The 27,018-nt window shown below is 32.5% G+C and overlaps 1 protein-coding gene across 5 annotated transcripts; it reads left to right on the top strand.

Moving 5' to 3' along the window:
- The first annotated feature begins 883 nt into the window (after nt 1-883).
- LOC128159074 (serine/threonine-protein kinase B-raf-like) lies at nt 884-25,839 on the top strand. 5 transcript variants are annotated; one of them, XM_052822124.1, is made up of 17 exons: nt 884-1,030; nt 1,967-2,068; nt 3,342-3,560; nt 4,132-4,235; nt 5,267-5,381; nt 5,755-5,927; nt 11,776-11,893; nt 12,966-12,999; nt 13,532-13,615; nt 16,042-16,139; nt 16,362-16,564; nt 18,611-18,787; nt 19,417-19,463; nt 20,050-20,168; nt 20,800-20,931; nt 21,589-21,723; nt 22,689-25,839. In XM_052822124.1, exons 1-17 carry the CDS (start codon nt 884-886, stop codon nt 22,869-22,871), a joined length of 2,190 nt encoding a protein of 729 aa, XP_052678084.1. In that variant the 3' UTR covers nt 22,872-25,839. The 5 variants fall into 5 exon arrangements, with proteins under 5 accessions (XP_052678084.1, XP_052678085.1, XP_052678089.1 ...); XM_052822125.1 differs by lacking the exon at nt 11,776-11,893 and adding an exon at nt 12,440-12,530 and having other exon boundaries at nt 900-1,030; XM_052822126.1 differs by lacking the exon at nt 884-1,030 and adding an exon at nt 1,146-1,365.
- The last annotated feature ends 1,179 nt before the right edge of the window (nt 25,840-27,018 follow it).

Raw genomic sequence — 27,018 nt, 5'->3', positions numbered from 1 at the left:
GAACATATCCACCCACCCCACTCGCTTGCCAAAAGACTGTGAAAAGTAATCAGCAAACCCTAGCTACCCCCCCCCCCCCCCGGCCCCGTCCCCCATCATAATCCAACCCCCTCCCCAGCTGTAAATTGCGGTATCCCCTTGTTTGCCTGACATGTAACATCTCAAATGATACATTTTGGGGTGGTCAATGGTTTAAAGAATTACGGTATAATTATGATTATGCATGTTGGATTAAATTTTGTTTTTCAGTATTTCTTTGTGTTTTAGGAGTTAAAACCTACATATATATGATGATTTAACCCACCCCCCTTCCCAAAGCAAAATATAATATTTTAAAGGTGATACACACATTGTCAAGATTATAATAATAGAGCATTCTTGCGACAAGATAGGAAAAAAATATGAAATACAATTAGAATCTCTTTGAGCATAACAATTGTTTCATGCATAAATTAACACCCCCCCCCCCCCCACCATCCCCCCAAAAAGCAAAAATCCACAAACCATGTTTAAAAAAATTATATAACCAGTTTCTAATAAAGTCCCTAGTACATGTAAGTATTTGTATTTTTCAAGAAGTTTCGTAATAAAATGTAACAATGAATTATACATAAAGGCAAAAATAATACGCATTTTTAGGAGAAAAAAATCATCAGTCAATTTCTTTACAAATATATCAGTTATTATCTATGGCATTTCTGAAAGAAAAAAACCCCCAGACCCCCCCCCCCCACCACCACCAAAAAAAAGTCAAAATAGGATAGGACATTTAACTGTTCCATAATGGTATCGATTTTGTTCGTAGTATGTTTTTTTTTCTTCAAAATATTGTACTTTGACACGTTCCCTATCATTTTTGAGATCCACGCAAGATCTCGCGGTAATGTTAGACAAATCACGTGAACACCTCTGTTCGAGAGGTAAAATGGAGATTGTAGAAAATCCTGTCGTTATCAATGGTGACATACCCCATATGCCTTCTGGTCAGCATAGCGAAGACGACATTGACATAGGAAAAATACAAGATGAGGTAGGTGCCATTGCTTAGAAATCGAAAGGCACCCATTCCTTATTATTGCTTGTTTATGTATAAAATCCCGAATTATCTCTGTCTGTTACACCTCAAACAGCTGATGTGCCTATTTTAGATGATTACGCCATTTAAATTCGTAAAAATACACATGACTTGATCAATCTACGCATCTGCTTTTCTGGAGTTTGTGTTTCATGTATTATGCAATGTCAACGAAATGCAGTTGTTTTGCACATTTTTACTCCATCGTTTTGCTACTGTCATCATGACAATACTGTTAATCAAGGTCTCTTGCGAATTTCTTTGTTATGAAAATACCACGGATCTGTGCAGTAAGTTTCCAAGTCTCACAACCTTTAAGAAAATATGATTTTTACATATTGTTACCCAAAAAAATGTGAGAACAAACAAAACTGAAAGTAAAATTTGACATCTTCACAATTGTTGAATGCCTGGATTTATATGTCTCCAGGATCATGAATTATACAGCTGCAGTAAAGTCATTAAAAGGAAAATATAAAAATATTTAATTATGTGCAGATGATTTTGTTGCAGTGATGTTGTTAACTACATGTCGAAATGCCAATGTAAAGAAAATTATAACATTATTACTTGCTATTATTGAAGCAAGTGATTAAAGTCTAAAATAGTTCATGATCCTGATGTATTATGAACTGAAACACAATAAAGACAGTTTTTGTCTAGAGTATGTATTTCAAGAGGGGAGAATTTTTGTTTGAAATATATTGCATTTTCCATAAAAGTTGTAAAATTATTTTTTTTTATGTGCAAGTAACTGATTGACATATTGGAACAAATGAATACTTTTAGAAACGAAGAAAAACCCTTAAAAAAAATTACATTTACTTTTATAAAAAGTAGATGTGATCTATTTAGAGTATAATTCTTATTTCTTTTATAATTTTTTTTCAGATAAGAAATATAAGAAAAGTTATTCAGCTTACAAAGGATTCTTTAGATGAACTTAACAAAAAATTTGGAAATGACCAACAACCAAATCCTATGTATGTTGAGGTGAGTTTGTAAATCAATCTGCTGGACAGAATGAAAGGACTGAAGGGTAAATTTGTCATACATTCTGAATACATTACAAATACATTACATTTGATTACACCCCCTCCACCAATTATTTGAGAATTTGTATGAAAACATCTTTAATTCATTTGGTATTCTTGAATCCTGTTATAAAATGCTGTTTAAATTATTGTGGATATAATAAGAACTTAGGAAGGGGGGGGGGGGGGGTGGTAAGTTCATGTACCTGGTATTGTACTTTCATTTTTGTATAAATTTTATTCATATTGATGAAAAGATTTTAGTTAATTTTAAATTAAGACAGTATATATATATATTTTTTTATATAAAAGGATAATCATCAGAAGTTTTATATTCCTGATATTTCTAAGAATTGGTCAATCTATACATGAAACTGCATGTGTTAAAGAAAATGATATGACAAATGTGATTATTTTTATCCAGCTTTTGAGTTTTGAAAAAAAAACCCACAACATAATAGTAGCATTATTAGTAAAGTTAAATGATGATAATATAAATAATTGAATTATAACAATATCAAGACCAAACATTGAAAAAAAATGTGGACTATTTTTATCCTAATCAAAACACAAATGTTACAGTATTAATAATTTTACATATGGTTACCCTAAATCTATGTATGCACACAGGATGAGCAAAAAATTGTCAAGCATTTGATATGCATGCAGTTGTATTTCCTTGGTAAAGGGAAATTTGATACATTTCAAATACATGTTTTACTTTGTTTTCTCTATGGATTACATGTATAAGTACATGTATATTAACATTGTTTCCCCAGAACCTCCAATATCAGACTATGCATAAAAGAAGATGAAAAAAAAAAGATCTTATTTTAGATTTTGCTCTTAAAGGGGCTATATTTTGACCTGTAATTTCTGAAAAATAAAATGATTTACTTTATATTGATATATTTTATACTGATATACTTTGATGTCAAAAATAAGTTCAGTGTCATGAAAAAAAATCTGGTAAAATCGGAACTATAAATCTGTATTAGCAGAAATTCAGAGTTGTTATTCATGGATATCTATCTTAAATGGAAACTTTTTCGGCAACTTTTCCAAAATTTAACTTGATATTTCTAAACCATATAAAACATCATAATATCTTCATACATACAATAAATACTGGAGAAGGAATGGGTTTCTATTTTATTATATTTTTTTTTTTTACAAAAAATTTCAGACAAGACTATACATGTAAGAATAATTAATTCATTTTCATCTTTCAGGAATATGAAACTCTCACAAATAAAATCCATGAACTACAAGTCAAAGAGGAGGACTTGCTGGCAAAGATGCCAAACGAAGAGGACCGATCCCCCACCTGTAGCCTGCCAGCATCGACGTCGGGGGGCGGGGCTCAGCCCAACATCTCAAACTCAATACCAAGTCCTAAACCGGTCCACGGCATCATTAAGGCCTACCTACCAAATGAACAGTTCTCTCTGGTATGGTTCTTTGAACCCAGGGTGCCTACTGTAGATACCAAATCTAAAGCGAGGAATTTACATCCGCGTAAAATTGCGAGAAGAATTTTAAAACCTCGCTTAAATTTTTCGGATATATGTTAATTACAAGAAACTAAAATAAAAATTCGGCATTCGCGATTTGATGGAAAACGGTTGAATCGTGGAATTAAGTACTCGCGTAAAATAAGGAATTTATTTACTCCAGTTCAATCTTTTTGTTCCTTATATAAACGAAAAAAAGTATTTTCTCAAATTTTTAAGAGAAATTATTCACTCCAATCTCCTGTTTTTTCTCTAAGATTATCTGTATTAGCAAAGCATTTTCCATAGTAAATATCAAACTATATTATTCTGAACAGTGTTTTGTTAGTTTAGTAAAGTTTGTTCGTCTTAATTGTTTCAAAACTCTGGAAAATGTCTTATTGAAGGAATATTTGATAGCATTTGGGCTTTGCAGAAATTTATTATCTTATTTCGTACATTATTTTTATTTTTTTTCCAGTATTGAATGATAATAGTTTGAATATAGTTTCAATTTTCTTTTGTACAGGTAAAGATAGAGCCAGGAAAGATTCTGAAGGAAGGTCTAAAGAAATCAATGTCCCGGAGATTTCTCTCCCCTGAAAATTGTAATGTCTATGACTCAACGACAAAGTAAGTACTGATTATTTTAGTAAAGTACTGATAACTGTAGTAATTTAAAGTACCGGTAATGTTGATGATGCAATTGCAAAGACAAACTCTGGTCTTTGAATACTATTTGTCGTGGATTTCCTCATTGAGTTAATCTACAGAATTAAATGTTCATTTAAATTCAATGTCTCATAGCAATGTTTTGATAGGGTTGTTGGTCACAAATTTACATATCCTCGAAACTATTATTTTCACTGATTCCACAGAGATTGATGCCCACAAATAATAATGAAACCACAGTAATGCAATTGGGGGAAAAATTATATCAACTTGCCCCCCCCCCCCCCCAAAAAAAAATAAAAGTTAACAATTTTTATGACATTAAATCAAATTGACCACAGAGTAATGATAAACAGAGCATATTGTGCATTATTAATAAAAATGAAAAAGTTTATAGTATAATTGACACATAGATGAAAATTATATCATCAATTTTCAGTTCTCTGCTTATTTTGTTTTGAACAAACCAAATTTATCAACAACATGGAAGATTATCACTGTGACAATTAAGTTATTTGAATATGAAAAATTGTATTCCGGCATGCTCAGAGGATGCTAGACATGGCAACAAAAAACTGAATTGACAACATTGAAACTGTAATATAAAGCAATTGACCATACTTTCATGTAGTCAGCATGGTAAAACGAGGTTCAGGTTCCTAAGCTGGGTCCAGTGTTGAACCTGTGTCATAAAATATTTTGATCTCACAATATATTATTTTATTTTGATATAACAAAATATTATTTTATTTTGATATCACAAAATATTAAAACTGGGTTCAAAATATTATGCATAATTCTAACCCTGAGTAGGTTCTCAAAATATTATATGACACCAGTTAAGTGACTCTATAGTTTTATCAGAATAGATCATCTAGTTGACCCAGCCTTAATTGGGGCAGTTTAAAGGCCTCATTGACCATATGACTAAAAGGGATTTGTTATACAAGTAATCAAGTATGAAATGGCGGCTAACGGATTCTGTTTTGCAGGATGCCCATTTCCTGGGACATTGACATGGCAAACTTAGCCGGTAAGGACATCAATGTCTGTGAGAAACCCAAGCGTAAGCTGGAGGGACAGTTAGCCATTACCACACACAACATAGTACGTCGCAATGTGTTGGATACGATAATTGGGTCTCAGTCTTGTCGATTTTTTAAATATTTTATTTTATGTTATAGTTTAATTGCCAAGGTTTTATGTTTCAAAGCTGTTTAAATGAATTTGTCTCTGTCCTTTGAATTGGAAATGTTTGAAATATTCAATTTTGACTCTTCTGAAACAGTTGGTAGAATTTTTTTAGCTGATTATTACTATAATTGATTGTATATAAAAAGGCTAAACTATTTGGATGACATACCCATGGAAATACAGTACATTAGTTTTAACTTTTCATTTGGTGGCGCATTTGTACATGTATTTTTTAATCATGGTCGTGCTTAGAGTTTTGTATTACCAAACACACGTGCTATTTCAGGTTAGAAAGACATTTTTACTTTTAACATTCTGCGATGGATGTGGAAAGTCGCTGTTCCAGAGTTTGCGCTGCCAGACGTGTGGAATTCGCTTCCACCAGAGATGTAGTGACAAAATTCAACCCTTTTGTTACCCCGTCCCCGATTCCTTACCCTATCCAGGAATGTTCAAACCGTAAGTCATCCTGTCAAAAAATATGTGTCACATCTACATTGTTTACCTAGCCCATTTAAATTATGTAGGGCGTGTCAGTCTTATTGATTGACAGCAAGGCATTTTCTATAAGAGCTATTTCGATTGGCTCATACAGAAAGGGTCTTTTAGACTCAATCTGGAAAAATTTGAAAAGAATTTGTAGACTTATAATGTGTGTCATGTTCCAGAACTAATTCCAATGCTTTGTTTAAAACATTTCAATTCAGCAACTGACTGAGAGAAAAGTTTGAATAATTATAATGATTGATTAGCTAAATATTCATTTTGCGCTTAAAATGGTTTGAAATAAATAACATGGTTGTAGTCATTGTTATGGAAAGAAGTCGGTAATGCTCTTGTATAAATTACGGGCTGTTCCTAAAAGGGGAAAAAAATGCATTAGGTATTTGGGGGTGGATGAACAAATACGACAATTAACAGATACACACCCTAGTGGCCTCATTTAGCATGTGGTTGATCAATAGATAGTGTTTCTATTGACATATTTTCCCTCCAAGTTACTTCCCTTGGCTGCCATCTTATATTGGTCAAGCTAATGAATTTTCCTTTTTTAGGAACCAATTCTAAATGAGTTTGGCAATAGTATACTGGGCTGAATCCTAAGATTATTACAATTAAAATTTAAAGGACATATCGCATGTTTTTCAATTTTCGAAATTTTTTAAATAAAACCATTCTATACTCAATAAAAATGAAGTTTATTAACGTTTTCATAAAATATTCTGCCTAATTCGTGAGTTTGAAAGCGATGAAATTCAAATGTCGCGATATGCATATTTTCTCTCTCGATCTACCCGCCATGATGTGTGACGTCATATGCGACCTCGAGCGAGAAGGTGCTGTTAGCCATGTTTGTAATTGGATTAGATTTAAACGACAATTAAACTAATTATCACCTATTAAATTGTCGATAACGGGACATGATGGTGTTCTGTGCCTCCTGCGGGTGATTTCGCCAGTGAAAATGGGGATTTGGACTGTTGTTTTTTTAAGTTTCCCTTACGAAAGTATGCGGAAATCTTGTGACAAATAGGGGTCTATCTGTCGACGAGAGGATTTATAAATAAACATTCAATTCATTTATTATAAATTATATGGTACATTTTTGTAATTACAGTTTCATAAATAAATCGTAATCATTTCTCAAAAAGAAAAAAAAATAGAAGTTTATGCACAGGGGCCTGTGTACAAAACGCAAGTTTATCGGAGAAAAATAACGAGAGGGGACGCCATTTTGGATACCGCCTCACTTCATTAGCTGTTTTCTTTTTCTTATTGTTAAACTATACGTTCATGTATGCATTGGTTTTGTATACATGATTTCTTCATTCATACGTGTAGCTCACCTCTGCAGAAATCATAATTTTAGTACGGTAGGTGAGATTTCTGTGAGTTTTATTTTTTTGTGGGAGAAGTCATGGATCGAGTTGTCGATATTGATTGTTTACGCGAGAAATAGACAAAGTTTGTTGATATACATTTATACGTAAATGGATAAAAAAAAATACGGAGATTGGGTTTTACAGAAAAAAACAATAATTTAGGAAAACGTTCTTGCCTGCTTTTATAATCCAGTGTAATATAGAGTAAACAACCTTAGAAAGTTGTGATCAGTTACTGCCGAAGAAACAAACTTCTTGTGCACCACAGTTTTACAATAATGAACATTCTGATTCGTAAGGAATGCCAAAAACCAAGACTGTTGTAGATTTTAATAAATAAACACCTTTAACAGATTTATTTGAGCTACAATCCTTACTAAGTTGTGTTTACAATATATGTTTACACGTCGATCAATTTGATCGTAATTGCCGACTTCATCGTCGCTTTTTCGGCAATATCATCGTTTTTTATACGTACTAGTGGCTCAAACATGTATGACTGAATAATTAGATTCTTTTAATTTAGTCAGCATGTAAAAAAAACAACTTACATGGTGAATGAATGTCAAAATTAAAAGAAGATAATGCTAATCCTACAATTTGTTTACAATCAGCTGTTCGAAGAAGGTCGCATGTGACGTCACTGTACCACGTGACACGCTATCTAATTAACGAGTTTTTAAACGATTGGGGCTATAATTTAAATTGATATTATGGCGTATTACCGCTTTTATACCGTTAACAAACCGTTAGGAGTAATTATTAGATACACAAGGAAGCCAAAAAATGTAAAATGTCGTATACTTTAGAAACATGCGATATGTCCTTTAAAGGAGACTTCTACCAATATATATTCATCTCAAAAACAGTGCTATCTGCCTCAGAATGCCCAGTGTGACATGTTAGCAGTGGTTAAATAATGAAGGAATCTGCATCATGGCCGCCGACGGGAGGTAACTCCTGCTAAAATGTGTCTATATAGAAAACCATCTATTTTCATTCATAGTTAAATTTTTCACATAACAATCTCTCTTTTATTTCCTTTTACCCCAAGCTCCTCATTTTATAAAAGTTGTATTGGAACAGTCCTTCCGTTGATATATTGGGAGTATATAAACAATGTTAGCAAAGTAACCACCTGAATCATTGGATATATAAAGGTTTAAGTCGTATACGATTAAGGAGAGCTGTGAAATAAACTGTTTGTTTGCTATCAGTGGCATTGCTTTGATAGAATTGATAGTTAGAATTATACAAGTAAAAGATGTTGCAGTCATTTCATAATTATTATACATTATTAATTTATATGCATTTACCAAAAACCCTTGTTGTCGTTTATTTTGCCCCCGCATTTTATAGTTATTTATATATTTATATGTTATATGTAGCATTTACATCATGTTTATGAATAGATCTTGATTTGATATATTAATTTATATGTGTGATGAGTGTATTTCATTTTTTACCCCCAGTTCATATGGTTTTCATTATTTTTTCAATTTTTACTTATTTTTGTACTTGAATCCAAGCATCCTTCAAAGAATTTTTTGCCTAAATGTGCCTGACATTTCATCAGCTTAATTTGATTTCCCAAGCTTGATTAATTTTAAGAAAATCAACAACAACCAAAAAAAAAATTAATTCCGGTTTTGTGTAAAACAGTATTTTGAAAGAAATTTCACACCACACAGAATATCTCATGAATGCATGTTCATTTTATTCAGTAAAATAAACTCAGGATGAATTCCATTTTATAGCATATTTATTATAGAAATATATTGGTATGCTACAAGCTGTGTAGAATTGATAAGCAGTAGTTATTTCCCTCATTGACGAGTAGAATTAAAAAAGCCACTAAATCCTTTACACATATTCATTAAAAATTCATCTCAAAATCCCATAGGAATGTGAATGTATTCTTATATGTATATGTAAATCATTATGCTGTAATGATATTGACAGGACGGCATATACAACGTTATAGTTTATCCCCACCAGTCAGTGGTCATTAGTTGCCCCTTCTAGACCCCCCAATTCCCTTTCCACCATCCCTCAACAAAAATTTTCCTCTCGGATGTACAACTTGCTGAAATTGCTGCCAGGGCAGAGTGTTTGTTGAGTTGTGTTTTCACAGTTTCACCGATTTGATTTCTATCTATTCACAATTATAGTTATTCCTCATTAATTTTCTTTTAATTATTGCGTATTTTTGTTTGTCTGTCTGCCTGTCTGTTTGTTCATTTGTTGCTTCAATCCCCCATCTTGTTGTTTTCATATGAAGTGTACACAGCGGAGATTTGTGAATACAGACACCTTTTTCCTAAATAATGGAATTGTGCAAATATTTAATGAGCAATTAATTTAAATTAAGAATTAATTACGTCATTAAAAAAAAAATTCTGTCATCAATCATCTGGAGGTGAAGAATCTAGATAACTACAGCCAGGTGTCTGGATTTGTAAAGCAATGCCGTATACCTTTTTATCAAATTATATATATCGTATAGCAGGTTATTTCTTGTGGGATGCTAATTTTGGCTTGTATTGGTGATTAATATCAGTGCTGAAAAAAATTGTCAGTGCTGAAACAGCAGAAATAAAAATTGTGGATGTACATTTGAGTGTAAACAATTTTGAAATCACCATAACTAAAATAACTAAAATATTTGATATACCTTAATTAAGTCATATAACTTAAATTATTGCCAAATATTTACAAGTCAAGCCAAAATAACCTGTTTTACGATATATGTATATAGTTTACATGTATATACATGTATATCTGCATCCATGTTGCTTTTTGATATAGGAAAATATTTTGTTTGTATTATATGTAGTATATTTGCATGTTTTGGGAAAAGCTTGAGTATGCTAGACTAAATGTAGTTCTTCTGGGTTTGTTGAGAGAGAGAGAGAGAGAGAGAGAGAGAGAGAGAGAGAGTCTGGCTATTAGAAATAAAAAAAACAATTTTCTGATGAAGCACCATGCAACTACTGTATATACATGATATACATGTGGTATTAGATATTATATACACCAAAATAAATATTTTTGTTGTCATCAAATTATAGTGCTGATAGTAATGTTGTTACATATACAAACATTTTTTTTGACAAGTTGAACTTGAAAAAAACTTCTATGGTACCAAAGTTATGATTTAATTTAAAGTAAAACTGAAATTAAGTTCATAGGTATCAAAGCTATAGATAAGAGTGTTAAAATATGATAAATATTTTTTGTCACTTATGTTTACACAACTAATCATCAATCATAAATTGATAGGATATTAATTAAGAAATGAATTCAATATTTATTTGTTTTATACGATATAAAATGGTTTGGGGCAGTTTACGCTTTATAAACTTTGAAAAGGTTTATAAAAAAGCGTAAACTGTTTCAAACCATTTTATATCATATAAAACTAATAAATATTGAATTCATTGCTTATATAAATTTAATATTTTTACTCTTCATTGTAGATGATCATTTGATTTTAAAATGACGTAAAATTTTACAAAATTCAAACGTAATTTGAAGCATATTGATATGTTTTTGACGTTAGTCTTACTACATGTATAATGTAGGCAACATTCTTTATAGGATATCAAATAATTTTTTAGCCAATCAGAAAGCGCGCTGCAACCACAATTAAATTATTCACTTTTGTAGTTTTATAATGGACCACTTTATGAGTGATATGTAACGTACTGTTTTGATTTATTAAATCACACACAAATTAGAATTGGTTTACGTGTCACTGTAAAATGTATGCACCAAATTTAAAAATTGTTGTATGAGAAAAAACATCTTGTATTAAGTACTTACAATTAATTTTATGTTTTCGTATTGATGTATTAGAATATGGTCATCTTGTCCATAAAAAAAAAATGAAAAAGCTTTAGAGGATTGTTTCAGGTTTTATTTCAAAGATACCACAGATAAATCTCCATTGTTAAGGAAAGACAACTCTTAATTCAATTCAGGATCAAAATAAGAACAAATACTAGAATATCATTATCATTTTATTCATATGTATAAAAACAAGTGAGATATTGTAAAGAATTTTGAAGATCTCAACTTCAAACAACTGGTTAAGTTAATGTTTGTTAGAATAAAAGTAATGCAGAAATTTAATTCATTTTAAAAAAAGAAATGAGAGGAATGGGGTGCCATAAGCACACCATTAGTATGATCAGAAGATAGAAATAAGCCAAGAAAATTACTACCAATTTTAAAATAGATGAGATGACTGTATTCATTGTTCAGATAAGCTAATAAAACTTGCTTTCTCTGCTCCTACCAATTTCTTTCTACTCTGACTTTTGCTCTCAAGCTTCTTTAAAAAAAAAAACTCTGCATGTCTCTGACCACTATTTATACCAGAGAAAACTTATCTATATATTCATTCATATTCGAAATTTCAGCAAGTTGGCGGATGCTGGGTTTTCCCTGAACAAGGAAGATCGCTTTAGTCGCAGCCGTTCACAATCGGCGCCTAACGTTAATATTAATATAACGGACACGCATCCAGACCACTTAGAGGTAATGAGAACTTTGTCGGGCTAAAGCTGGCTGGCAATTGAGAGTCAGATGACTGGAAAAAATTCTCACTCTTAGCCCTCAACCCCCCTCTCCCTTAATCCCCCTCGCTGCCCTGGCTGTAATAGCTTCTGGTTATAGAACCTTTAAGAGGTTATTGCTTTAATTGGTGCTGGAGAATTCTTTTTTCCCCCCTATGCAGGTAAAGGTAAAAAAAAAAATGAAAACAATTTAGGACATCCAGATAGACTTTAAGGTTCTGGGACATTGTAGGGAGAATTTCGAGGCTGATCAGGTTTGACCTTGACCTTCTCCTTTTTGGGGTCAGGACAGGTCAACTTCATCAGTCTTGAAACTTTTCCTCCAATTGTCTGCAGGGTTAGGTTTTTGACCAATGCTCGTAGATAGCAAGCAATGGCCACATGGTTAAGAGATAAGAAAAAAAAAAAAGAAAGGTCACCTGCTTTCCTGCAGAAATCAAGTGGTCTTCGAAGAGCTGGAGATATGACATAATTTCACACGATCCCCTCTGTTTCCTGCCTTATACAGACTAACATCTCAAGTCAATTCATCACCGTTGTACACATCTGAACCCAATTTACGGAATATAAACACCCCTCCGCCCCACGATGATTTAAGGGTACGTATTCTTCTGAACTCTTGACCGTAAGGATCTTATTGGTATGTATTGATATTTTTTTTTTTTGAACAATAAAAGTACATGTACATATAGTTGCATTTTTGAAAATCCCATCTATAACTTGTTCTCTTTGACATAAAAAAAATTCCACATCAGATGAGATAGATACTAGTAACGTGATTCTTTTTTACTCTGCTCCAATAAGTAAAAAACTGTGTGTTCTATTATCATGTTATGCTTTAATATATGACGATAATGATTTTACAGTGAAAAGCTTCAGACCATTATTTACAATGTACATCATTAATAATTAATTAATGAAAATGTTCTTTAAATTGAAAAAAAACCCCAAAACATGATTTAATATATTTTTGAATTACAATATCACTTAGTCTCCCAATTTTTAATAATTTTTTTTATCTCCTTTCTTTGTAGGAAAAGTTTCCATTTGCTACCCAGAATATCGAAGGTATGTTCTGTGTTTTTTTTCTCTTGAGTTTTTGTTCGAACATAATTGGTGATATTTTGCACTGTAATGTAGCATGATAGACAACCGAGCTGCACTGGTCCCTCTGACTATTACAACCATAGTGATTATGGTCTTTTGCTATTGGCAGAGATACAATGCAATGGCAAGCTTATTCTTTTTATTTATCAATATCTATTTTTTTTTAATCCTATCAACCTGTTAAAATCAATTGTCATCAAACTTGGCATTAGGCATTGCTTATTCTATGAGTAAATCTTGTATTTTAGAGATAAACATTATATATGAACATTCTTTATGATCACATATGATAGAGAAAAACTTATCTCTAAAATTTAAATTTTAATTTGTTAATATTAACCAATTTTAAATAATGACCAAACTAAACTAGGTGAAGTGATCATTTTTACTTTACTTACTTTTTTTGTCCATGCAATCGCTGAGGGCTAAAATTTGTCATTATTGGATTAGATTAAGGAGGGGATTTAGTGTGTACGATTTTTGCGTATTACAGATAGCGGAAATCCCCGGAATTACAAAGAAAAACGCCATGCCAGCGATGGCACTTGTAGCAAACCTACACCAAAGCATCGCTATGGTAACCGTGTGGCTTTGTGTGTGGGATTATAATTTTTTTTTTTTATATTGTGGCTTTGCCTTTAAACACAAACATAATGTAAAAAGGATTGGTTCTTGTGTGTTTTATTTATTCTAAAAATTCATAAAATTGAAATAAATAACTCCAATAAAATGATATTGCCGAAAAACAGTGTACTCTAAGTGTATCGTATTCAAATGTCTCAAGTTCAAAATAGCGGTTAAGAAAAAATGAGAAGAGAGGGGGGGGGGGGGGGGGAAATTTGACAATTTATATGGAACTTTAAAACTTTGTTTTATCCCACAGTTGTTAAATTTGCACTGTGATAGCTAGTGCGTAGATAGCACTAAAGTCTAGTTGGAAAAGGTCTTCTCCTTACAGCAATGTTGATGAGTCATTGTGTTTTACAAACTATTTTATACTCCCATAAAATACTTTTTTTCATTTGAGTGTAATAAAAAGAAGTCATATTGTTTTGGCAAATCAAACACCATACCACAATACAGTTGTACTAGCATTGAATCACTAAATAACAACTTACATTAAATACACAGTTATTGTCTTGAAATATACACAATATTTGGTCAAGGGTAAACAGATGTAACAAGGGCTCGACAAGCCTCGCCATTGTCACATTTTTGACCCTAGTCCAAGTATTGCATTGATATGTTCCAAGGCAATAACGGTGTATTTAATGTAATAGGTATTTTATTTATCCTGCAACATTATATGTATCACGATTGATGCTTTAAAGTTTTGGAATTTTTTTGACAATATGCATGGCAGAAACGAAGCAAAAAATGTGACATCACACTGCATTTAAATGTCAGATAAATGCAGAAGGAAGCATATGGGCATTTACTGAATATAACTTTGATTTATTTGATAATACACATGTATAACTATATGCAGTAATTGTAACCACTTGCGAATATATTTCAAATTTTAGAAGACCAACACAAGAACCATATCTCCTCTATGTATTTGTATTTTTTTCCATTACTGACACTTGAAAAACAACTCAGAAATGAAAATTTGGAGGTTTCATTTAAAAATTGACCATCAGAAACCGCAACCTTTGAAAAAGGTCATTTTGGGTTCAATTTTTGCATCTCTATCAAACTTTCCTTACTTCGTTTTCACCAAAAATTTTTTAGAATCAATATTTAATAGGCAGCTGGTGTATTTATTATAGAATATTTACTTGAAGGGGTTCTAGAAATTATATTAGCTGCAGGTCTGTATCTCCCGGTCTGGAAAAATTCGGATGGACGACCTGAAAAAATTGTATATTTATTGCGCACAAACGTGCACTAGTTTTGGATTGATTAACCTTATTAATATGCAAATTCTGTAAAAACAATTAGTACCATTAAATTTTTCATGCAATTTACTACTGATATCGTTGATTTACTTGCCTCAGACTTTCTCCAGAGCATGCTATCGACGTCAGAAAATGAAGTATGTTAAATTTACATCGAGATCGAGAGTCACCATTTTTACATGTAAACAAACTTCACCCCCTCTCTTTATGGGGCTGGTGATGGTGTTTAAAAGAGTATCAGAGGCAAGTAAAGAGAGGATATTGGTAGTAAATTGCATGAAGAATTTAATTGTACTAATTTTTTCACAGAATTTGCGTATAAATAAGATTAATCAGTCCAAAACTAGTGCATATTTTTGTGCACAATAAATATACCATTTTTTAAATGGATGGCACTGTAGCTCCCAGGTCGTCCATCCAAATTTTTCAGACTGGGAGCTACAGACCTGCAGCTAAGAAATTATATGCATTAAGGTTGGGGATTTTAACAGATATTGGATATTGTTTATCCTCCAGAGACTCTATCTGAAATTTTAACACATTGAAAATTTAAATAAGATTTACATGATAATATCTGTTTTTGATTTTGATCTGAAGTGTAGTGGTTGAGACCTGTTTCTTTTTGTGAATGAGTTTTTTGTGAGTCTGTGAGTTTGGCTTGTGTGATGTGGATCAATGAGGTTTCCGTGGAAACATGCTCTGTATAACATATTATACTGTGAACTGTCCTTAGTCAGAGTTCATTGAGTTCTCAAATGTAGGTCCTTGTCCAGCCATTGACACCTCAGTAGCGTTTGACTCCCCACCATAAATATTAACCAATTCTTCATTGATTTTTCTCTCCATGCATTTGTTTCCTTGATAACATATTTGTTTGTATCTCTAAATTCTATTGTCCATGGTTATATTTATGTACATTTTTCTCTTTCCTAATTAGAAATGGATACCTCATATTTTTTCTCAAAAGAATGTGTAGTGTTATGCTGATAAACATTAAAGTGGATCTCGATTGAATGATGGTAAAATTGTCAAAAGATTGATGCACCAGACAATGTATGTAATAATTTTTTCCATGTAGTAAGTTTTCTTTTGACTTTTTCAGGATCACAAAGAAATAATACGCTACCGGTGTTAACAACTTCAAATCAGTCCAAACCAGTACCTCAGCCACAGCCGGCACATACAGGTCATGAGGTCAAGGTGAGGTCGTGACCCTGTAATTTGCATAAAATAAAAAGGTGTAAAGGTCATGGCATTGAAAATCATATTATATTTGAAATATGTACTGTAAATTGTTACATAATTGCGTAAAGCATTGCCAAAAAAATGCAGTTTTATGTATAAATAGGTACATTGAAAAAAGGCTTCTTTAAAATTCACATATCAAGCATATTCCACCTCATTTTTTCCCATTTCTCATAGCATCGGACAGTAGAAAACCATCCGCGAGAGGACTGGGAAATCAATGGTGATCAAATTCAGGTCAACAAGAGAATCGGGTCAGGGTCATTTGGGACGGTGTATCGAGGGTATTACCATGGTCACGTGGCAATCAAACGCCTTAACGTCACAGCTCCAACTCCTCAACAGCTGAGGGCATTCAAGAATGAAGTGGCAGTCCTAAGGTTTGTCTGTAGTGAAGATAGTGTTTATTACAGTAAAACTCGGTTATAGCTAAGTCCGAGGGACCAATAGATATACTTCGTTATATCCATTATTTGTTATATCCGTATAATGAATTCATAATAATAACCACGGCAAATTCACTATATACATGTTTTCTTTCACCAGACTATAATTTTTGTTAATTGAGGCTTAAAATAACAATGCATTACTTTGATACCTTTAATAATCGGATTGTGAATTGAAAAATAATTATGAAAATAACTTCATTCAAACTGAACAATTTCAAATAGTGCAAACTTTTTTAACTGTAACGAATTTCGTTATATAGGTGTTAAATTTTGTTATTATTCACCTCTAAGGGACTCAAAATAAGTTCGCTATATTCGTAAAATTAATTTGTTATATCTGAACTTTGCTATAACCATAAAATTTTGCTAAGATTTGTCAAGAATTTTCAAAAAAATTCGCTATATCCGAGAATTAACTATATCCATGTTCGTACTAAACGAGTTTTACTGTACTCAGATTGCTGGTTTGTGGGTAGTGAAGATAGTGAAAGTGTTTATTATTCAGATTGCTGGTTTGTGGGTAGTGAAGATAGTGAGAGTGTTTATTATTCAGATTGCTGGTTTGTCGGTAGTGAAGATAGTGGAAGTGTTTATTATTCAGATTGCTGGTTTTTCTGTTGTGAAGATAGTGGAAGTGTTTATTATTCAGATTGCTGGTTTGTCGGTAGTGAAGTTAGTGAAAGAGTTTATTATTCAGATTGCTGGTTTGTCGGTAGTGAAGATAGTGGAAGTGTTTATTATTCAGATTGCTGGTTTATCTGTAGTGAAGTTAGTGAAAGAGTTTATTATTCAGATTGCTGGTTTGTCGGTAGTGAAGTTAGTGAAAGTGTTTATTACTCAGATTGCTGGTTTTTCTGTTGTGAAGATAGTGAAAGTGTTTATAATTCAGATTGCTGGTTTGTCGGTAGTGAAGATAGTGGAAGTGTTTATTATTCAGATTGCTGGTTTGTCGGTAGTGAAGATAGTGGAAGTGTTTATTATTCAGATTGCTGGTTTATCGGTAGTGAAGTTAGTGAAAGAGTTTATTATTCAGATTGCTGGTTTGTCGGTAGTGAAGTTAGTGAAAGTGTTTATTACTCAGATTGCTGGTTTTTCTGTTGTGAAGATAGTGAAAGTGTTTATTATTCAGATTGCTGGTTTGTTGGTAGTGAAGATGGTGGAAGTGTTTATTATTCAGATTGCTGGTTTGTGGGTAGTGAAGATAGTGGAAGTGTTTATTATTCAGATTGCTGGTTTATCTGTAGTGAAGTTAGTGAAAGAGTTTATTATTCAGATTGCTGGTTTGTCGTTAGTGAAGATAGTGGAAGTGTTTATTATTCAGATTGCTGGTTTGTCGGTAGTGAAGATAGTGGAAGTGTTTATTATTCAGATTGCTGGTTTGTTGGTAGTGAAGATAGTGGAAGTGTTTATTATTCAGATTGCTGGTTTGTCGGTAGTGAAGATAGTGGAAGTGTTTATTATTCGGATTGCAGGTTTATCTGTAGTGAAGTTAGTGAAAGTGTTTATTATTCAGATTGCTGGTTTGTTGGTAGTGAAGTTAGTGAAAGTGTTTATTATTCAGATTGCTGGTTTGTCGGTAGTGAAGATAGTGGAAGTGTTTATTATTCAGATTGCTGGTTTATCTGTAGTGAAGTTAGTGAAAGTGTTTATTATTCAGATTGCTGGATTAGGGAGATTGATTACAACTGTGATCTGATTCAACTAGAACTCAATTCTGTGGTTTCATCAATATTTTGGTTTTTGCAAACCATATGGGGTCTTCTCAATGTTTTCTTTTAGTAGATATTATAGCTGTTTGGTACAAAAAATAAGCACATTATTTATGATAATAACCTATTTGTGCAAATGAATATTTCTTCAAACAAAATCCTGGATAGCTGGTGAAAGACATTCTAAAGTCCAAAGAGGGTCTAGAAGTGTGTGGAGTACATGTATGTATGGTACTTAAAGTTAAGAATGACATTTGTTGTTTCGAAGGAAAACAAGACATACCAACATTCTACTGTTTATGGGGTGGACGTCAAAACCCCAGCTAGCCATAGTCACGCAGTGGTGCGAAGGCTCCAGTTTATACAAGCACATTCACGAAGACGACATCAAGTTTGAAATGTTAACAATAATGGAGATTTCTCGGCAGACGGCACAAGGAATGGAGTGAGTACTGCAATCATTGCCACGTCTCTAATGAACTTCTCTGATGTTTACTGTAGATTCCTAATTTTACGCGAGTACTTAATTCTGAGATTCTATCACTTTGCATCAAATCGCTAGAATATGAAATCGCGAACACTGATTTTTTATCGTATTTCCTAATAGTTTACTTCTGTCAGAAAAATAAAGCAAGATTTTTTTAATGTGTGAGATGTGCTTCTCACGTTTTATGCGGATATTAATTCCTTGTGTTTGATAAGGAATTTACAGTATTTTCCTTCTGAGAGTTACAACCCTTTATAAAATGGAAATTACGTGACACACGTTACATTTGCCTGTGTATTCATTTAAGTGTTTTTTTGTTTAGGGAAAGTGCTTTTGCTTAATCAAGTACATTGCTAAATGCCATGCATATATGTATATCATTAAGAAAAGTGCATCCAGAAATATGCTAATTCAAATCCATGCTAACATGTTAAAAAATCATTGTCAGACAAATATTGTACATGCCAAATATAATATTTTTATTGTATGACTTGTACTTCAAATAATTTTTGTATGTTTAGAAAATTTATTTGCTTATGTTCTATATGTATTCCATTGATATTGATACTTCATTTTTCTTTTTTCAGTTATCTCCATGCAAAATGTATTATTCACAGAGATTTAAAGTCAAATAGTATCCTTTACTGAGAATCAATTAGAGGAAGAGTGATTACATAAGGAATAAGGAATCATTCTTTGAGTATAATGAGGTAATAATTTTTGTCGGGGCGTTATCAAATCCAATAAAGCACAAAGGGCTTTATGATCGATTTGATCACGCCCCGACCGAAATTATCACCTCATAATATTCAAAGAATGATTCCTTATTACTTATATTTATATGATTTTAAGCCATCGTATGATTTAATATTTAAATATAAATAAGCAAACCCTGCTGGCCCCTCAATTTGGCGTCATTTGTATAATGGGTTATATAGTACAAAATCGATACATAGTGCTATCACAGGCAAAGACACTGGAAAATGTACATATAGTGATTTATTTTATAAGTGAAGGTTAACAGTATACATGCATTACAGTATTATCTGTAAAAGTATTCTGAAGAGAAAGCTCAGAAAAAGAGTCCAATTTATCCAGGATTACAGATCATTTATTTTATTCATGAATAATACACTATATGTTTTTTTGTAATATTGTTTTGAATTTATCGTTCACAACAGAAATAAAAGGGGGGAAAAGCTTCCTTAACACTTGATCAGATATATTTTTAACGGAAAACTTAACGGTAAAAATCGGTGACTTTGGATTGGCTACGATGAAGACCAGGTGGAGTGGATCACATCAATTCCAGCAGCCCAGTGGCTCCATATTGTGGATGGTATGTCATCAAAGCCATGTTTACCTGGAGCCTGTACTATTTTTAAGGACTCTAGAGTAGTCACGACCATATACAATAAAACACGGTTATAGCGAATATGCTTATAATGAATTGACGCTTACAGCAAATTGATTTCCATTCCCCACGACTATACATGTAAATTTGACGATATAACAAATTATGTTTGTATTGAAGCAAAATCGCCCGTGTTTTACAGCATTTATTTTTTATGCGTAAGTGCTATTTTACACAATGACTATAGATTTCATTGATAATGCACTGTATATGTTCATATTTGTAAGACAGAATTGTAAACTGGTGTAGATCGATATACATGTACATACATGTTCATATGGTTTTTTTTTATGATGCTGAACTTAAAACTAAAATTGCTTCGAAATGTGAATTTGGTTCAGGTTCTTTTTTTATACATACTGGTAAATGTATCTGCATTTTTCATTTTTAAATTCTTTACAATTGTCATTTTTTTTTCATGAATATTTACAAGTAGAAGTACCAATAATGATTGCTTTGTACTGGTAACTGGAATATTCTACATTAGAAATAGGGCAACACAAGTCTATAAATTTGACCAGAGCAGCTTCTTGATTCTTTGTCTTTCCTTATGTAGGCTCCAGAAGTGATACGAATGAAAGAGGCCAATCCCTACACCAACCAGTCAGATGTGTATGCTTTTGGGATAGTTTTGTATGAGTTAATGACCCAGTCACTTCCCTATAGCAACATCAGTAACAAGGACCAGGTATGGATACATGTATATGTATTATTCTGGTGACATTTTCAAATAGTAATACCGTATAACCGTTTTTGGTTTTTTTTGTGTGTGTCACAAAATTTGCAAAAATGGAGAAAATCTTTAACATTTTTAATTTGCGTCAGTCATTTTTTGCGATTTAAAAAGTATCTTATAAAAAATGATACATGATATAATTTCTGCGTATTCAATTATTTGCGATTTAAAAGAGGTTGCGAAAATTAAATCATTTCGAAAATTACCTGATATACGGTATATGCTTGTCCATTGAGTCATTGCATTCAAGGATTGTCTTCTAATAACCCATAAATATATTCTTCCACCAATTTTTTATTTGATACTAATTGCCCATTTTTGTTACGTAAAAAGGCTATTTAATATGTATAATGATAAAGCCACTCTTTCGAAAGAAATACAATATTATCTTGGCTTTTCCTTTGACAAAGTGAATTCAAACTGCCCTTTATAAGGACCGTCTCCAACAGATATTTTCATTTGCAAGGTCTCAAAAAGTATGAAGTAAAACGATTGTGGACATTTTTTTTACTATGAGGATAGATAATTTTTTTTTGTATGAGAATACCTGAAGTATGTTGTTAACTTATGTAATGTATGGTAGATACAGTCTCTTTATTTGTTTTATAGATTCTGTACATGGTGGGTAAAGGGACACTCCGGCCTGACCTCAGTAAATCTAGGTCAGACACGCCCAAAAGATTCAAAATCCTAATGCAGGACTGCTGTAAATATGACAGAGAACAGCGGCCATTGTTTCCACAGGTAATTAATCAGAGCTAAGGCTATGAAAAATTAATGTCTTGGTTCTCAGGCCAACATTTTCAGAAACAGATGCGGTTAGTTGGTGATATTTTTTTCTTTTTATTGTAAGAAAAAGTTGCGGTATTTTTCTTTTTATAATTTGTATTCAAATCCAGAAAAGGCGATGTTTAAAAGCAAATAAATAGTTACCTTAAAATGAATGTATCGGATCTATTAGCTCAAACTAAATGAAATAAATAAGACATCATGTTCTTCACAAGAAACACCACAACTACGAGGCTTGTGAAAGCCTATGATTAAACGTTGTAGGATATTTAGTATAGTGCAAGCTGCAGGAATCTCCTGGTATATGCACATTCTTCCTCCTATACCAAATCTAAAATCATTGCTGTTCGATCAAAACTTAAACACAGCGTCTGGTAACTAGATTTGGTGGCTATTTGCAATTGTTAAAATTTAATCTGAATCATCACGATGTTTACAATTATGTTTTTTATTAAGTGAAGTGCTTTACTGAATTGAGTATCTAAAATGCCAATGCGGTCCTAAATTAAGAATTTCTTTTTCCAGAATAAGCAAGTGCACAGTCAAAATTTTATTTTATTCATTTAATGATAAAAACGAACTTGAGAACCAAGGAATTCATTTTTCTATGGCCTAAGTTATATTTCGCGATGTAGGTGCAAAAGTGTATGCATGATAAAGTTTTATTGCAGATTAAATGGCATCCATCAACTAAACAGATCTATTAAGATTGTAAGATATAGAGAATATATACAATGTATTTTAATATAATTTTCTCATTCAAGTATTTTAAAAAGAGATATCTTCAGAGGCGAGTTCAACAGAGCGAGCGCTTGCGATCGCTCGCCAAAATTTGTGTTGCGGGTATAGGGAATTTTGGCGAGCGCTCGCTCTGTTGAACAGGCCTCAAATGAGCTCCTTAATAATGTTTCCCTTCTTAGATTCTGTCAGTCTTGGAGAGCCTAGAGCGATCTCTTCCCAAGGTTCATCGGAGCTCATCAGAGCCAACGTTGAATCTGTCGCAATCAGAAGACTTCATGTATTTGTGTGCTTCTCCCAAGACGCCCATTAACAGCGGCATTCACTTTCTGTTTACGTCAACGTCGGGTGGCGGCCTAAACTAAGACTTCCTGTGTGTGGATGTTTTCTTCGTGAGTTCAAAGGTGATGATGAAAAAAAAATCTGTTACACTTACAGCTTGCAAAGAGGAGGCCCCGATGGTGTGTGATAGCTTGCTTTTAAAAAAAAAAAATTCCCCATACAGCATTCTTTATCCGAGTTGACGAGCTCAAAGCTTAAAGCTCTGAAAAGCAAGTTAGATTGTGTGCCAGCTTATCCCTGTGTTATGTCATTAATATGACCACAGCTGGCCAAAATGACCCTCACTCCATGTGTACAATTGCATATTCCTTTGTTTTTTCTGCTTATGAGATGATCTCCATCGCCTCTTTATCATCTAGAAATTACTGGGTGAATACCTTGGGGAATTTGGCAGATTATGAGTGCATATTATATTTTCATACATGAGAAGGTGTTTCATTCACGAAAAGACCCTAACTTTCAGTGAATCATCATACAAATTGCCATCGTGTACAATCCATGGTATTTCATCTCGTTTGAGGATAAATTCGAACTGATCGATTCATCTGACATGCATGTAGATGTGTCATGTACATAGTGCTTTTGGATAGTTCTACATGTACAAGCCAAGATTGACGTATTCCGCAAGACTGTTTTATTTCCCAAGGTAATATGCATGCCGTTTGAGTAACAAAACTATTTATGTTTTAGTCCGCAATGTAGTATGATCTCTTCACATCGGAGGCCATAAATATTTTCCTGTGAATAGTGGAAGAAAAACAGATCACGAAGGAAAAGAAAAAAAAATTATAAAAAAGAAAGGAGATACATCACCCAATTGTGATACTTTTTGAGTGAACGTGACACTTTTATAAGATTTTGTAAATATGTGAATGTTGTGAAATCCTGATTGGTTTTCGCTACCTATGTGTTGATTTCATTGGATATCATTGTTCCTTCAACTTGCAGCACTTTACTGTATGATAAAAGGTATTCCACTTGTTAAATGTGCCGTTGTTGTTACATAAAGGGGGCGAGTGTTGATTTGTCTCCGTCGTTACTGGGGAGAAGAAAAAAGAAACGTACATGAAACAGCCAATCGTGTGTGTCGTTCAGATTTCGTGGACAGGGAGAGGGATATGTTCTGTATTTTTATGGAATGCTGTGGATTCTTTTGCTGTGATGGCTCTGTGATGCGAAATATAATGACGGAAATTGATTTATAGAAAATGGTGGTGTCGCTACTAGGTCATTTTCGTGTACTATATTCCATACTGGATGGGAACGTTCCAGTATCTTTGGGCCTCTCTCTCTCTTTGATGAGAGATGCTGATTTTTGTGCAATGAACATGTACAGACTTCTTTTGTGTGTGTTTGAATTTTTTTCTCTCACCTTTATGGAATATATTTAGTTCCGATTAACTGTGATTCACTTCGACTTGGATGTGGACAAGGACATTGTGCAATGACTTCACTGACTTTCCTTTATATGGATGAAGCCAACAATCATATTAGGACATCGTTCTGTCAATAATGTTAGGCATTTTATCGTACTTGTTGAAATTGTTGTAAAAATTGTCCTTTCAAAGTGCTTAGAATTGAAACTGTTTTGATAGTTATCGAATATTTAAAAAAAAATATCAACATTTTCTGTACAGAATGATTTGTATTAAAGATAATGGGGGTTGGATGGTGACAAATATGTCTGACCTCAGTTGCAGTTCTTCAATCATTTTAGTGTTATACAGTGTAAAATTGTAAGTTAATTATTGCAAGAGTTTCTGTGATTGTCAAGCTCTTGTTTTAAAGTGGAGAATAGCATTGCATCAGAATTTCATTTGCATTTGATGAAAGGGTACACTTGATTTGTCTATATACGTTTACCTTATTGAAATGCTAATATTTCATAGAACTTAATTACATGTATTTATGAGAAAAAAAATATGACGTTTTATTATGAACGAGAGCTCTGAAAGAATGATCAGAATTATTTATAGGATAGAATTGAAGCCGTGAGTGAAATTCCTTATAGATATATTATATATATATATTCAATTATATAACAAGAAGAGAGAAATGATGGTGACTTTATTTCATTCTTTCTTCATAATTAATTGTTTATTTTTTTGTGTGTGGGGGGAATACATTGTGTAATAATTTATTCGTTACTGTGTGTGGATGATTTCTGTGTGAGATGAGGGAGAAACGAATTCGAAGGATTCCAGTATACACATTTGTCTTAATATTCTCTCCGAGTCGATCCTCATCCACACTGTACATATCAAAGTTTTACCAATAATACCGTGTTGTTGGTGTTGTCTTTCTTTATCGATGTTACAAACAATTCTCTTAAATATGATTTTTTCTTTTTAAAAACTTTTTTATTTTCAGTCCACATTTGCAAATTTTTTGGGAAGACATAATATTTTGCATTTATTTGGAGGGGGTGGGGATTCGTTATTTTTAGTTTGGGTTTTTGGTAGCAAATTATGCTGTAGTAAAAAAGATTCAGAAATTCTTATAAACATACATGAAAGCATTAAATTATATGTCGTTTATTAATTAAATTAGTGTAGGAAAGTAAAGCAAAAATATGCAGCCAATACAAAATTTAACATTTCTCAGTGTATTTTTTATAAAAAAAATATCTTAATATTCTGATCATTTCAAAACTGAGAATTGACAGAATAATTTGCTTTTGAAAATTCTTTGTGCATTTAGATTTTTACAGGATTTTTCTTTAATTCATTTTCAAATATTTTTGAGTAGATAATCTCATGTCTTGTCACTTGAAAATTAAAAAAAAAATTGACAAGATTGTTACCAACTGCCTATTTATATTACTGATACACATTTCTGCTTGTTTTGCTCATCATCGTGACAGTTGAGAGAGAGAGAGAGAGAGAGAGAGAGAGAGAGAGAGAGACGTTATGACTGTTTTATTTGAGTGAAGAATGTACTTGCTCTCGTGATGGTTCTTTGTAAATGCAAAATATAAAGAAATTTCCTCTACTTTTGTGTTCATTTTTATTCCATATAAACGTAAGATTATCATTTATAATTGACCTTGATGAAGCTCAAGTCCTTTAACGACTTTCGAGAATATATATATATATATATATATATATATATATATATATATATATATATATATATATATATATATATTCATATATGTCTGTCCTTAACACAAATTTTTGTCAAAGATTTCTCAGCAACTATCTATTGTAGATTTTTGAAATGTTAACACATTGTTTGTTCAGGCATGCCTTATCGTGGGATATAACTTCCTGTTAGAGCAGGGGTATCACTAGTGAGCATTAGCTCACAGATGTCTTGTTTTTTATAAATTCAAATCAAAGTATCAAAATTTAATTTTGAATAAACCCAAGAAAGTTAGAACTGAAACAACAAACAAAGATAAAAAAAAATCAAATAAATTTGGGAAAATAATTATTTAAAATTGACAGTAAAAAAAAAAAAAGAATTATGGTACTCAGTCTGATATCCTTTCATGAGTACAATTTAATAATCATCATAATGAATTAATATTGTTTATTCATGGAAGCATTTTGGAAAGCTGTTTCTTCTTTATTGTTCGCTCCAAATCAACTCTGATAACCAGATTGATCAACCAGCTTTAGTTAAGAGGTATTTGGCTCGCAAAATAGTCTACTTTAAATATTTAATTTTCTTTACATTTCCACCCCTACGTTCACACACAAACAAATTGTCTTCATTGTCTATACATAAACCCCAAGGAGTTTTCAGATCACAGTTATCAATGTAACGGATAATCTGTCCATTCATATCGAGGATGTGTATAAAATTCATCTAACCATCTGCTGTCAGAATATGACTCTGACTGTCTGTTGTGATTCCACGGGGTTTAAATGGATGATTGTCGGCGAAAATTGAACGATGACCGGTGTATCTCCATCTGAGTTTTCCGTCCTGATTTACATGTACCACCACTACTTCACCACCCCCACAGTCAGCTACACAGATGTCATGGTTTCTATTTTCTATTAGGCATTTAGTTTTCTTATTTCCTGAGTACAGTGGTTTGCCTTTATCATCAAACTGAATTGTTTGTTTCTCTGTAGAATCCGAGTACCGGACAACTTTGGATTGAGCTGCATCATTACTGAACATGGAAACCAGGATATCGCCAGTAGAAGTGACACACAG

The sequence above is a fragment of the Crassostrea angulata genome, chromosome 8 (genome assembly GCF_025612915.1).
Source record: "Crassostrea angulata isolate pt1a10 chromosome 8, ASM2561291v2, whole genome shotgun sequence".
Taxonomy (NCBI): domain Eukaryota; kingdom Metazoa; phylum Mollusca; class Bivalvia; order Ostreida; family Ostreidae; genus Magallana; species Magallana angulata.
Note: the sequence above shows the minus strand (reverse complement) of the source record. Positions and strands in the feature narration are given on the sequence as shown.